At 46.2% G+C, this 12,014-nt stretch overlaps 3 protein-coding genes across 3 annotated transcripts; 2 read left to right on the forward strand and 1 right to left on the reverse strand.

Moving 5' to 3' along the window:
* The first annotated feature begins 2,072 nt into the window (after positions 1–2,072).
* LOC126568622 (uncharacterized) lies at positions 2,073–2,475 on the forward strand. Its single transcript, XM_050225130.1, has 2 exons — positions 2,073–2,156; positions 2,260–2,475. Exons 1-2 carry the CDS (start codon positions 2,073–2,075, stop codon positions 2,473–2,475), a joined length of 300 nt encoding a protein of 99 aa, XP_050081087.1.
* Positions 2,476–4,953: 2,478 nt separating this feature from the next.
* On the forward strand, positions 4,954–6,071 carry LOC126567673 (carboxypeptidase N subunit 2-like). Its single transcript, XM_050223891.1, has 2 exons — positions 4,954–4,979; positions 5,039–6,071. The coding sequence occupies exons 1-2, from the start codon at positions 4,954–4,956 to the stop codon at positions 6,069–6,071; spliced, it is 1,059 nt and encodes a 352-aa protein (XP_050079848.1).
* Positions 6,072–6,829: 758 nt separating this feature from the next.
* LOC126567850 (zinc finger CCCH domain-containing protein 18-like) lies at positions 6,830–10,430 on the reverse strand. The gene is given in 5 exon segments (XM_050224170.1): positions 6,830–7,011; positions 7,080–7,281; positions 7,805–7,911; positions 7,999–8,502; positions 8,505–10,430. Coding segments are annotated over 5 exon segments (2,916 nt in total). The 5' UTR covers positions 10,426–10,430.
* Between the last annotated feature and the right edge of the window lie 1,584 nt (positions 10,431–12,014).

Here is a 12,014-nt window from a genome sequence, read left to right on the forward strand (position 1 = left end):
ATACACACACATGGCCAGAAAGTTTAACACCAGCTCACCGCTCCCTAGCTAAGACCTTGAATCATTTACTGTTGATGCCCAAACGTGAAACCACCGTGATGCGGAGCCAAGCCAACCCAGCCAAGTGACCTCAAGATTGGGTCCAGCTTCGAGGTGAACGTCTCTTTCGGTGCCCGAACCGGCTTTGCGTGCTCCGAAGCTGCGAGAGGTACAGTCAGGGCCGTTGGCCGACTCTCCACAGCACGAAACCGTTAAGCCGACCGTAGCTGTTGGTGCAGTTGCTGCATTTTTCCACCACCATAAGCAGCATTTGCAGCGAACGGTAAAGCGAACCAACGCACATGGTTGGGAAATAAACGTTTTTGCACAAGAAGTCCACCAAATAAAATGCGAAAGAATGCGAGAGAACATGCGCGCACCATGGGCTTCACTGTGAGGCTTTGATTGATGACTTGTTTTGGATTATTTTTGTTTTACGATGATCTAACGGATTAATCCTCTTTCTTCCCATTTGATGTTTGAAATCATCAAAATTATTAGTTTTTCAAATTTATTTGTTGTATTTTGTATCTTCTTCTACAAGGCTTAACGACCTCGAATGGCATACTACACTTGCTGCTACCACGAAGTTCGATACGTAGTCTTCACTACGGAAAAACGGTTCGGATGAGATTTGAACTCCTGTTTAGCTGTGTGAATGTTGAGGCCGCTGTCACAGTGCCCGACATTTGGATTTTATTTTGATTAATTAATTTTATAGCTTTTGTAATCACTATTAAGGTAATCCTGATATGATAATTAGTATCAAGACTCCATTACTGCGTACCTTATCTAATTGTTTAATATTTCAGTACAATCTTTTTTTGCCTAATTATATAATTCTTTTACGTGGTCCCAGTTTATGACCTACCTGCTACCTGAAAAAGATAATTTAATTTCTTAACGATCATTTTGACCAACCTTCATCCCATCGTAGCGCAATGCTGCAATGTTTACCTACCGTGGAATGGAAGGATTTGCGCAATCTGCTCGTGGGCGCTAGTAATGTCTTCGGAAACACAGCCCCAAACCCGTTCCAATCCTTTGCGCTGGTGGCTGGTGCTCCCCTTAAGAGAACACAAAAGAACACGAGAGAGATAGAGGCACACTGACTACACCAACTCAACCACTACAAGATCACTTCATTTAGCACCCTTAAGTTCCGTTGCAAAGCGGATTTTTGACCACCGGCAGGGTGTGTGAGATCTCCAACAAATATCAAGTCTCAAAATAACAACGCACGATATGGGAGTGAAAGTGAAAGCCCCCACTCGAGTCACCGGGCGGAGGGAGGAGGTGATGATGTTAAAAGCGAAAACTTTTCGGCTAAAAACGATAGCAAGTCAAGTCGGTGGACTGCGTCGTGATATGGCTGATGAATAATTGCATGAACAAACTTGCCAGGTGATCTTCGTCAGGTAATGGCGTTGTTATTTTTGTTTTTTTTTTTTCGGAAGTCATCAAACGATGGTCCGATTAGTTACGACGGTACGCAGCTCTGTCTTCTATTTAACGATTACCTGAAAGCTAACCGACCACGACCAGAAGGGGCTCTATTTTGGTTTTAAAATTGTTTGAAGGCTCACTTCGCTACTTAGACGATCCGTCATGGCCTCGTAACCTCACGATGATGATGAGCAGAAATGGAGCCTCGCTTTAATGTACAGAACTCCCCAAACTAATACCCTTACATTATGGCAGAGGGAACGAGAAACACACCCGGGGAGGAAAATAGAGCGAGATAGACCAGAATGGCGGCGAGAGAAGCGCGAGAGTAATTCAAGTAACGCGAGGCCTGCATCTTGAAGCTGCTCAGCGAGGTGTAACGCACACGTGTGGTGGGGAAACCTACAAGAGACCCAACACCGATCGGTTCGCGATCGCGATCTAAGGCATCGCGGGCACACACCGTCTTGGCGCAGGAAAGCGTCCGGATCACGAAACCGATCACGTTCGGTACGGCTTCTACGTGGAAGGTTCCAAAATTTGCTGATCACTTAGTTCTGGAGCTTCATACTCACTGCCTGTGCAAGATGCAGCTTCTGAAAAGGAAAAAAGCCGATCCGAGCTTTGTCATCAGCATCGAGAGTGGCGTTGAGGAGGTTCGAGAAGTTAAGGTAAGTACGCGGGGGGGACTACTCTGTTCGTGACTGAATCTTCGCGTGGAGGAATTCTAAGCACATACTTTGCACATTGATTAATGATCATCCGCTTCTCCAGGTGCATCAAGAATGTGACTATCTGGTCGATGTGCTCACCGGCAAGCGTTCAGTAGTGTCACCCGATTTCTGCTGCAAGATGCTGTACATGATCTTCTGCACGTGCTTCACGAACGAGTCGAACCAGCGTAAGACGGGCACGACCGTAATGGCTCGATCCGTTGCCAGCAGCTCCACCACCATCACGCAGCGACTCCTAACCTATCAAAACATATGAAGGGAAGGGATTCTTCATACACAGTCTGCTCAAAAAGTATTGGACAGTGATCGTGTTTTCTTGTGTACCAAAAAAAAGTCAAATAATTATGTCTAAGCCACGGTGTGATCTAAAGATTCAACATGCCGAGTACGTCAGTGTAATTGTGTGCTTGTGTGTGCGATTGTGTGTGTGTCTGTAATTGTGTGCGTGTGTTGGAGCGTGAAAATCACCTTCCAAGAGCGAATAATTTTCCTACCCTGCAAAGTTTCTGCAACTCATGTTTCGTCTGTAAAGCTGCCTCTTGTAAGTTAGCCGCGAGTCACTAGGTGGTGCGGCGCGATCGTCGTCTGGAACGTCCTCTAAATATATTCAGTGCAGTGTTGTCATAATGTCGCAATCTACGACACCGGGTCACGTTGTTAGTTGCACACAATGGCTAAGTTCGTTACTGAAATATAATGAAGTACAAGATTAAAAGCGAACCGTTCTCGACTTCATTTTGTTGTGCTGTGTTGTGTTGTGTGACCCTTTCCTGGGCAAAGGGGGTTATGAAACGATGATCCACCCCTTTATTGTGATTCAACAGCGTGATCGTGCAAGTTTTCCAGCATGGTGGTGAGACGCAATCACGGCCCATTTAGCGCTCAGATTGTCTCCTTCACCAGCGATACCTTCTCGAACTTCGAAGTTCATTCATAGACGCAAAATGTTATTTGAAGACCTCCTAGAGTCAACAGGATTATATATTCACCGGCCGGGAAATCTATCTGCTTTTGGGCAAAACCAGTTTGCCAAACTTTCAATATCAAGCGTAAAGTTCGATTTGAACTTGACTTCTAGGGTTAGCAGTTTGCGATTTCTCGGCGAAACGGTCAACCTGTTTGCAAATGCAAACGAAAGCCATCGATCTGTCCGTGGCACAGTTATGTGAAGGATATTCACGATACACAAACACCGCTCACCAAACTGCTACAAACCGATACTCCTTATTAGTGAGATGAACTGATTTGGCCTGATATTAACGACTAAACTAATTTTTTCTCTATACGGTAATGCGCTGTAGATAGTTGATTCCGCATTCTATTTCATCGTCCGTTTTGTGGATGATTGATGGTACGAGGTTTTTGCCTACCGGTACCAACATTGCCATAGCTTCGGCTTTCTTCTAAACACTTTTCTCTGTAGATATAGCGAAGATTGGATGATGAAGCAGGTGGTTCTAATGGAACGCATCAAAATAAGGAATAGATCACTCTGCCAGTACATCTCAGTTCAATGATCTTTTGTTTACTTGTCTTGAAAATGGGAAATGTTCAATCTGTTTGGGGATTAACTTCGACAGACTATTATTCCATCCTTCTCCTGTGCACCGCTAGGGACAAGCAATATGGCATTTGGCAATGATTAATGAGGTATTTGATAAGTAATTCCTAGACAATCTTTTTGATGGTAAGTAGTGCTGGGCAGTGAGCTCAAGAGCTACCGGGATGCCTTTACTCAATAAACTGAGAACTCTAAAGGCGAACTAAGTTCTTCTCCCTCACGAGGTAGCTCTTCGCCCTCTGTGAGCTTTTCGTCCTCACGAGGTAGCTGTTCACACTCTTCTCAATAAACTCGGAGCCACCGAAAGGACCTCTCACATGTTAGTGAGCACTTGTAAGGTTTTACGCCTAAAAGTATGCTTACAACGTTACTTTTGTTTGTAACGTTCTGACTATTGTTACAGTAATTTTGAGCACATTTTCCTCTTTACATAACAGAGTTTTACGATTGAAGTTACATCCTAGAACTGATATAATTACTGAAGAAAAGGGAAATCTCCACAACAAAAATTGAGCCTTAAGTTTTGCGCTACACCTGATCATCACCTCGTGAAGCAACGGCACTAAAACAGTGACGCTAGGAATATTTTGGTCACTTATACATTGTTTTACAGTAAGTATTTCACAGTATATCCAACATTCTGAAGAATCTTCTTACGAGCAAAACACCGAACGAAACAATCTAAACACTATACGATCCTCTGCTACGGAAGTCCTCGAAACTGCTCAAAGTCGTACGTAGTCGGCAACCAATCCTATATCCCTTCCTTCATAAGGATGCATCAACGCCACTCTTATTTGGTTCATGAGGAATTATTATGGTTTAGCACGTTATACAGGAAGTCCCAAAATACTAGAGGTTCATCCAGGTGAGTATTACCCCTGACTTGAGTCAGTACAAGATGTAAACAAGTTGTATAAATTTTCCAAATTCATCCGAACGTGTCGATGCATGAATGAAAAAAGCGTATAGACAACATCCAAAAAAATCAGGTTCGAAATAAAATTCAGCTCATTAAAATCACGTTAAGCTAGTAGATTTTGCGTACAGTAATCTCACGCATATAGTACGTGAAGCAAAATATGCTTTCAATAAGCACATTAGTCTGAGCATAGCTGTACGAAGAGCATGACGGTATGGTACAGTTAGTTCCAGCGTTCAACACCGCTAATGATGACTTCGATCAATTGTGTATGTTGGTAAGCTTCTGCGGACAAAACCTGCCTATCTTTTTGCTTCATCTACTCCACAATTCCAGTGCCACATTTCTCCTGTTCGCCCTATTCTCTCCGCCAACCCGTGCATTAAAGTTTTCCTGCAACAATATAACCTGCATGCTGGAAAACCTCGATCTCGACGAAGCTTATTCGTTTGCATTTGCTTACTTCAACAACACAACCTACCAGCTAACGGCCGTGCAAGTGAAGGGAGACATTTTCGATCTTACCACACTACCCAATCTATCCAATTTGCGCGTTTTCGTGCTAGATCAGTCGCAGCTCAACTCGGTAATATTAAGACTAACGATGGAGAAATCTACAGTATGTATCACAAACACACCGCTAAAAACATTGATCTTCCATGAGAGCCGCAATCTGGAGGATGTACGTATCGACCGGTCACTGCTGGAGACCATTCCGGAAACGCTTTTCATGCAGGAATCGCTTGAAACTTTGTTCATTACAAATTCGTTGCTTGCCGTTATCGATTTCCATCTGTTCGAGACGTTGGTCAATTTGCGTTATGTGGACTTTAGCTGTAACAAAATTCACATCATACATATTCCTACCACAAGTACCTGCTGTCGTCGATTGATTGCACTCGATCTGCAGCAAAATCGGCTGGAGAACTTCAACTTTGGGCTGCTTGCACACATGAACTGTCTGGATAATCTTACGCTCAGAAGGAATCGCATTCTGAAGGTGGAGCAGATCGAATCTAGCAAACCTAAGTCATCGCCATACCTGCCCCAGTTCTGTACTATGGACACACAGGGTCTTGCTTTAATACAAGGATTTCAAGAGCCTACGTCATCCAGCCGTTACGCGAGTTTGACTACGATCGATCTTGACAGTAATCGTTTGAGGGAAGTAAATCTTTCCATGTTTTCCAACATGCCGAACCTGGTACATCTGACGCTCAGCAGAAATGTACTGACGAGTATAACGGTACACGATGGACAACTTCCAACACGGTTGGAGGTCCTAGAGTTGAGCTTCAACAGACTTGCAAATGCTGACTTTAGTCCCATTCTCGGTGTGAAAATGGTTAATGTTGGGGGTAATCAGTGAGAAGATTATCATGTGTAGTTCTTTCATGGTCTTGAATTTTTTTTTTCTACAAAAATATTATGTTTCCTCGTTTATTTAAATACATTTAAATCGACACAAACTATGCCGCGCATCCTACGGATGTGTTTGTTGCCACCACAATTTTTTCTTCGCTTATCCACTACCGACCGATCTCTACACTTCCCATAAGGAATCCCTCCAGGAAGTGGGTTGTCCAACAAAAAAAAAGATGAAAATAAAGAAAATGATGCAAAATAACGCTGTTTCTGTGTATGTGTGTTCCGCTCTCTCTCTCTCTCTCTCTCTCTCTCTCTCTCTCTCTCTCTCTCTCTCTCTCTCTCTCTCTCTCTCTCTCTATCTTTCTATTCTTAAAATCTATACTCTAAACCTCCCTTTTCCTTCAGCTTCGGGATAGTGTATACCTCTCCTCTGCATTGTCCGATGTGTGTTGGTTTGCATCGAAACCCGGGACGTGTTGAAGAGGTACTCCTGTCCCTTCGTCCTCATATACTGGAATGGGTTGGGGGTGTTTGCTCGGTTTGTGTGTGTGTGTGTGTGTGTGACTGTGTTTGCGGTACCTAAATAAGCTGTAATTTATCCATAACATTCTAGTCCTATAATACGACACGATATGGTGCGTCGTCCTCGGATGCAAATTACACGGAAAAAGTGGATGAATCGTAGCGATGAAACGGAAAGTACTAACAGTAGGTGTGTCTGTATGATTCGCGTTTTCTTGAGGGACGACAAAGGGGGGCTTAAGATATCTTGGTACGCTTTCGGGCGATCGCTTCCTCGACGGCACGCAGTTGCTTGAGCAGCTCTTCCCGACGGGATGATTTCTTCGACGCGGCTGCATTTGCCTTCTCCATGGCTGCACTCGAAGGTGGAATAACCTGTGCACCGCTACCGCCTTTGCCTTCGCTGATCTTTTTCGAATCTGTAACCGGGGACCGAGGATAATAAGAAACTAGGGATTCTCTACGAATGTACCTATGCAACGCTTACCTTTCTTTCCCATGCTGGATGATTTGCTGGACTTTTCGACTACACGAACCTTTGCGCTTCTACCCTTGCCGCGGGACGAACTGGACGAGCTGGATGAGTACGAACTTTCCGAACCGGAATCGCTAGAATCGGATGAGCCGGATCCGGATGAGCTCGAGGCTCGTCGGTGTTTGGTGGCGACAGATTTGTGCATCGGGGGAGACTGAAATCATAGAAAATTTGTTTATCAGGATGTGTGTCTCTGTGACAGTTTTAAAATAATGCTTCAAACGGAAATTCTTCTAAGGGTTTTTTCGACTACGAGGGCTCTTGTGGGTCCAGTCAACTAGGATTAACAGAAAACGAGATCTTTTGAACTGCAAGGTTTATTGGAGATGAGAGAATTAGATAACTAAATCCCTTGATAAAACGCTCTTTACGTATCTCTTTAGGCAAGATCCAGCACACCACGAGATCTCTTCATTGCTTCTCTTAATAACTGAGGTCTCTTGGACGATATCTTTGGGTAGATGAGGTACCATAGATTACAAAGTCATTTTAGTAGTGCTTCTCTTCGCAAAAGAAATCTGGTCTCTGTCCAGGTGTGAGGTCTATTGGAAGACGATTCTTACGAGATCGAGACACCGCGTAATTGGATAGCAAGCCCTCGCTACGGGGGAACGGTCCGGACGTTTTAAAGCTATCCGAATTTGCATTCGAAGCACTACTGCAAAGCGCAATCTTACCAGCTTTCGTTTCGTTACAACAACTTTCTCGACCATTCGCTTCTCCACTACCGGCGATGCAATACGTTTGTCCAGTCGCTTACTTGTTACGGGAGATCCTTTGCGAGCTGCAACAAGCAACAACAAATAAAATAAAATATTACACTCACTCATCCTCTCCTAACGCTCTCCTAGCGCTCTGTGGACATACATACCTCGTCGTGGACTAACGCTTGGTGAACGTGTACGGATCACTTTACGCACGTGCGTTGTACCAGCATGACGATCACTCTCCTTCGACCGATGACTATCGTACCGGTTGCGTCTGGTCGTGGCCGGACTGGGCGATCGACTCGAATCCGAACTCGATCCAGACCGGGAGCTACTGCTCGAGCTGCTGTACGAGGAGCTGTGACTATAGCTGCGCCGTTCGCCACCCCGCCTCGGACCACGCTTATCCCGTCCGGGTGATTTCGAACGCATCCAAGGATCATTCCAATCGTCCGCCCGCTGCAGGATCACTTCACGCGTCGCTCGCGGATGGCGTCGCTTGGACAGATCTTCATCCTCGTACTGAGGCATACGGTGTGGTGGTAGCTCCCGGTAGCGATGGGTACGCCCGAACGCATCCTCCTCGAATGGAGGTGGACCACCGCGTGGGAATTTGGAGGCCGGCACGGGATAGTCGTAAGCGGGTGGGACTGCTGCCGTGGGTCGTCCAGCGTATTGGGGTGATAACTAGAAGGGCAAACAATAATTATTAAAATATATTCTGGTAGATTTACTACAGCTTCCCAATAGCTTACCGGAGGCGATGCTCGATCACGCGTGTAGTAATTATCCTTCTCGAGTTCCTCCTGTGACAGAGAAAGGTTCATCTTTTTATCATCAAAATCTATGTCCTGTTCTTTGCGTTTGTTCGCCTTGCGCATCATTTCCTTAGCGGTGCGTAAACCACGCTCCCAAGCACTTTCCGTGGCGACCGGTTCGACGACGGGCCGTGCAGGTGGCGCTAAGCCTACGGTGGGTGGATATGGAGCAACTACAGCGACTGGATGATGAGCAGCCGCTAGATGGTGCAATGCAGCACGTTCGTGTCGATAGTCGGATGCGTAGAGCGGTGCCGGATGGGGAGCGTATCCCGGTGGCTGATGTGTAACTGAAACCGGTCGAACCATGTCAAACATCGTGTAGTTCCCTTTGTCGGTTACACCCGGATGTAGGAACCGGCAGCTCATGCCCCACGTACATTGGCCGCGAGTGTAGAAGCGACAGATCGGTTTCGGTTCCGATTCTTCCGGTCGCTTTTCATCCTCATCAGTTACTTCACCCTCCTCTAGCTCTTCCCCTTCCTCCAGCTCATCACCATCCTCCCCATCGGCAGCTTCCTTTGCGGATTTTGTGTCATCCTTTTTAGCTTTCTCCTGCTCATCGTCCGGTTTTTCAGTCTCCTTCGGCACCTCGTTACATTCACCCTCTTCTGCTTCGAAATCAAGCGCATCCTCATCATTCTTGCTGTCCATCAGATTACCCTCAAGCAGCTTATCATGGTTGCGCAGTCCACCACCACTTCCGTTTGCGTTCGTTCCACCACCACCATTAACCGTGTGCTTGTCCGTCTCCATATTACGCAGATGGCTCTTTCTTTCTTCCAACTTCTGCCGAAGATCGGTAATTTTCGGACGTTCCAATTGTTCGCCCGTTTCGCTGTCTTCTCGCTCCAGCGTGGATGATACGTTCGATGCCGATACCGGTTCCCGGCTGCGCTCATCATCCTCCTCCTCATCTTCCTCATCATCATCAAGTGCATCTTCCCGACCGTGTCGCTTCACACTCTCCACCTCACTATCCCGATCGTCCTCCTCTTCCGGTTCCGGCTCGTTGTCGCTCTCCAGACTGACGTCACTCAAATCTTCGTGACTCATGTTGAGAGCGTTATTTTTCGCCACCGGACCTCCCATACCATCCACCCGTTCGGACGCTTCCGGTGAGGCGGGTGGTTTATCTTCCCGATCGGATTCCATTTCGCAGTCAGAAATTTCTTCACCCTTTAACTTTTCACTCAGATTAGAAGTGGTCGAATTGCGGGACAATGATCGGTGCTGACGATTCGAACTGCTAAGACTTCCGCGGCGATGATTACTACCAGCCTTGCTCGAACTATTATCCGAATGGTTCGATTCCTTCGACAGCGAGCGTGATCGATCACCACGCGAACCGATGCTCGGACTACGGCTGGCCCGGTTGTGCATCGGTGAAGAAGCGGGTGACTTCGGGTGTGAGCTGCGAGAATTGTCCGCACTCAGGTACGAGGGCGAATTGACCGCATCGAACGTTTTCGGAGGGCTTGACAGTGAATCCTGCTTTCCGGTATCGTACGTCAAGCTGCACGGACTGTTGGAGCGTGACTGGGAGTGTGATCGCGATCGTGACTGTCGGGGGCTTCTTTCAGGTGCGACCACTCCTCCATCACCGTTTCCGTCGCCTGCATTCGACGCAGGTGAAGGCGAACGTGAACCAGACCCGGATCCATCCGATTGGTCGTCCTCCTCGGCCTTACCGGCCGGACTCGCTGCCTGTTCCGCCTCGGAATCGGAGCTGTTCGAAGCGGACGAACCCGGTCTCGAATCATCGCTGTCCATAACGGTGTTTCGGGGGTTTTATCCTCAGCTGCAAGTGGAAAAAAGGAATTAATATCACGCAACATGACCTTTTCGCTATAACATATTATTTTATCCCAATAATTTCCTTCGTGGACACATTTTTTCTTCAGTGACGGGACGCTTTCCCAACACCCGCGACCCACAGGGACTTTTATTCCCCCGTGACTACCAGAAATATATAAAGTTAAATATTGCAGACGCTTCTTTTGCCGTTTGCTGTTCCTATGGTTACCATCTTGTCCATGTTTTGACGACTGGGTAAGCTGGGTACACTTACAGCCCACACCCCGGTAACCCGATCGGAACATCGGTAACATTCTTTCAACCCTTTTTCTCTCTCTCTCTCTCTCCTCTCCACAGTCATACATACATACAGTAAACGCCAATAATACAAGATCACTTACATGTCGACTTTTTAAGTAGCTGATTCCGATACTTCGAATAGGTCTAACTTTACCATTTTTTTTTTTTTAAAGTAGGCATGAAAATGGTTTTATATTATTGGCGGTCACTGTACGTTCTCCCACACGCGCACACACAGACACAAATGTTGGAGAAAGAATGCTAATAATTGTGATCTGCACTGTAAAAACTCACATCACTGGATGGCTCGTTGCTGGTTTCTCTTACCTTAAATGTAACCGGAAGGGGAAGATTCGAAATTTTAAACTGAACACAAGAGACTGTTTTTTCGCTTTTTTTTTTAACACACGAAACAATGGGCTCACAAACTCATTTCGCCCACACCGGTTAGGCAGATAAAAGTAATAACTTGCTATACTTTATGGACAGTTTTTCATGTACACATCTCGCCATACTGGACGGAGATTTTACTTGTATGTTTCGCTAACTTGAACGATTTACTTCACTTTTCGACAAAAACAAAAAACACCACCCACAACAACAGCATTAGGTGACACCACCACTTTCTGGATGGTTCCGGCGCCGGGACCTTCCGCTCATTGTTCTTCGATAGTGGTAACAACAACTACTACTACTATTAGTACACCTACGGTACGAACTTTGCCAAACTGGCAAGCAAACAACCACCGCACACCAGTTCGCCGAACCAATGGACATGTTTTGCGTACTTTGGTTCTTTTTGCTCTAGACTTGTTCGGTACAATTTTACTCGCGAACGCGACCGCGAACTAAACCATTCCCGGAAAACCGTTCCCCCGGAGAATGTGCTTTCAACTATTTCACTCGATTGCAAGCTTTTCCTGTTTTGCCTGTTTGTACATTTATGCAAAGGTCACTCCACCATCTTGATTCTGCTGGCTGCGGCGTCACCGTGTACCGGATGAGGCAAGCGGTGAAGGAAAGGAAAAAAGTTGTATTATCAACAATTCACTCTTTCGCGGACATCTTTTTCCATATTTTCTGCGCTCTTCCGCGCTGGCCCACACAACGGGGTCGGACGACGGTATGTGCGTGCACACACACCCACACACATTCACACACACGCACTTCAACGCGGACCAAACCGCTTCCCGCTGTTTACTCGGAAGAGCTAGTTTTAATGCAATTTCGATAGGACGATACACCGATGCATTATAAGCTTGTCC

This window comes from Anopheles maculipalpis, chromosome 2RL (genome assembly GCF_943734695.1).
Source record: "Anopheles maculipalpis chromosome 2RL, idAnoMacuDA_375_x, whole genome shotgun sequence".
In the NCBI taxonomy this organism is placed as follows: Eukaryota; Metazoa; Arthropoda; class Insecta; order Diptera; family Culicidae; genus Anopheles; species Anopheles maculipalpis.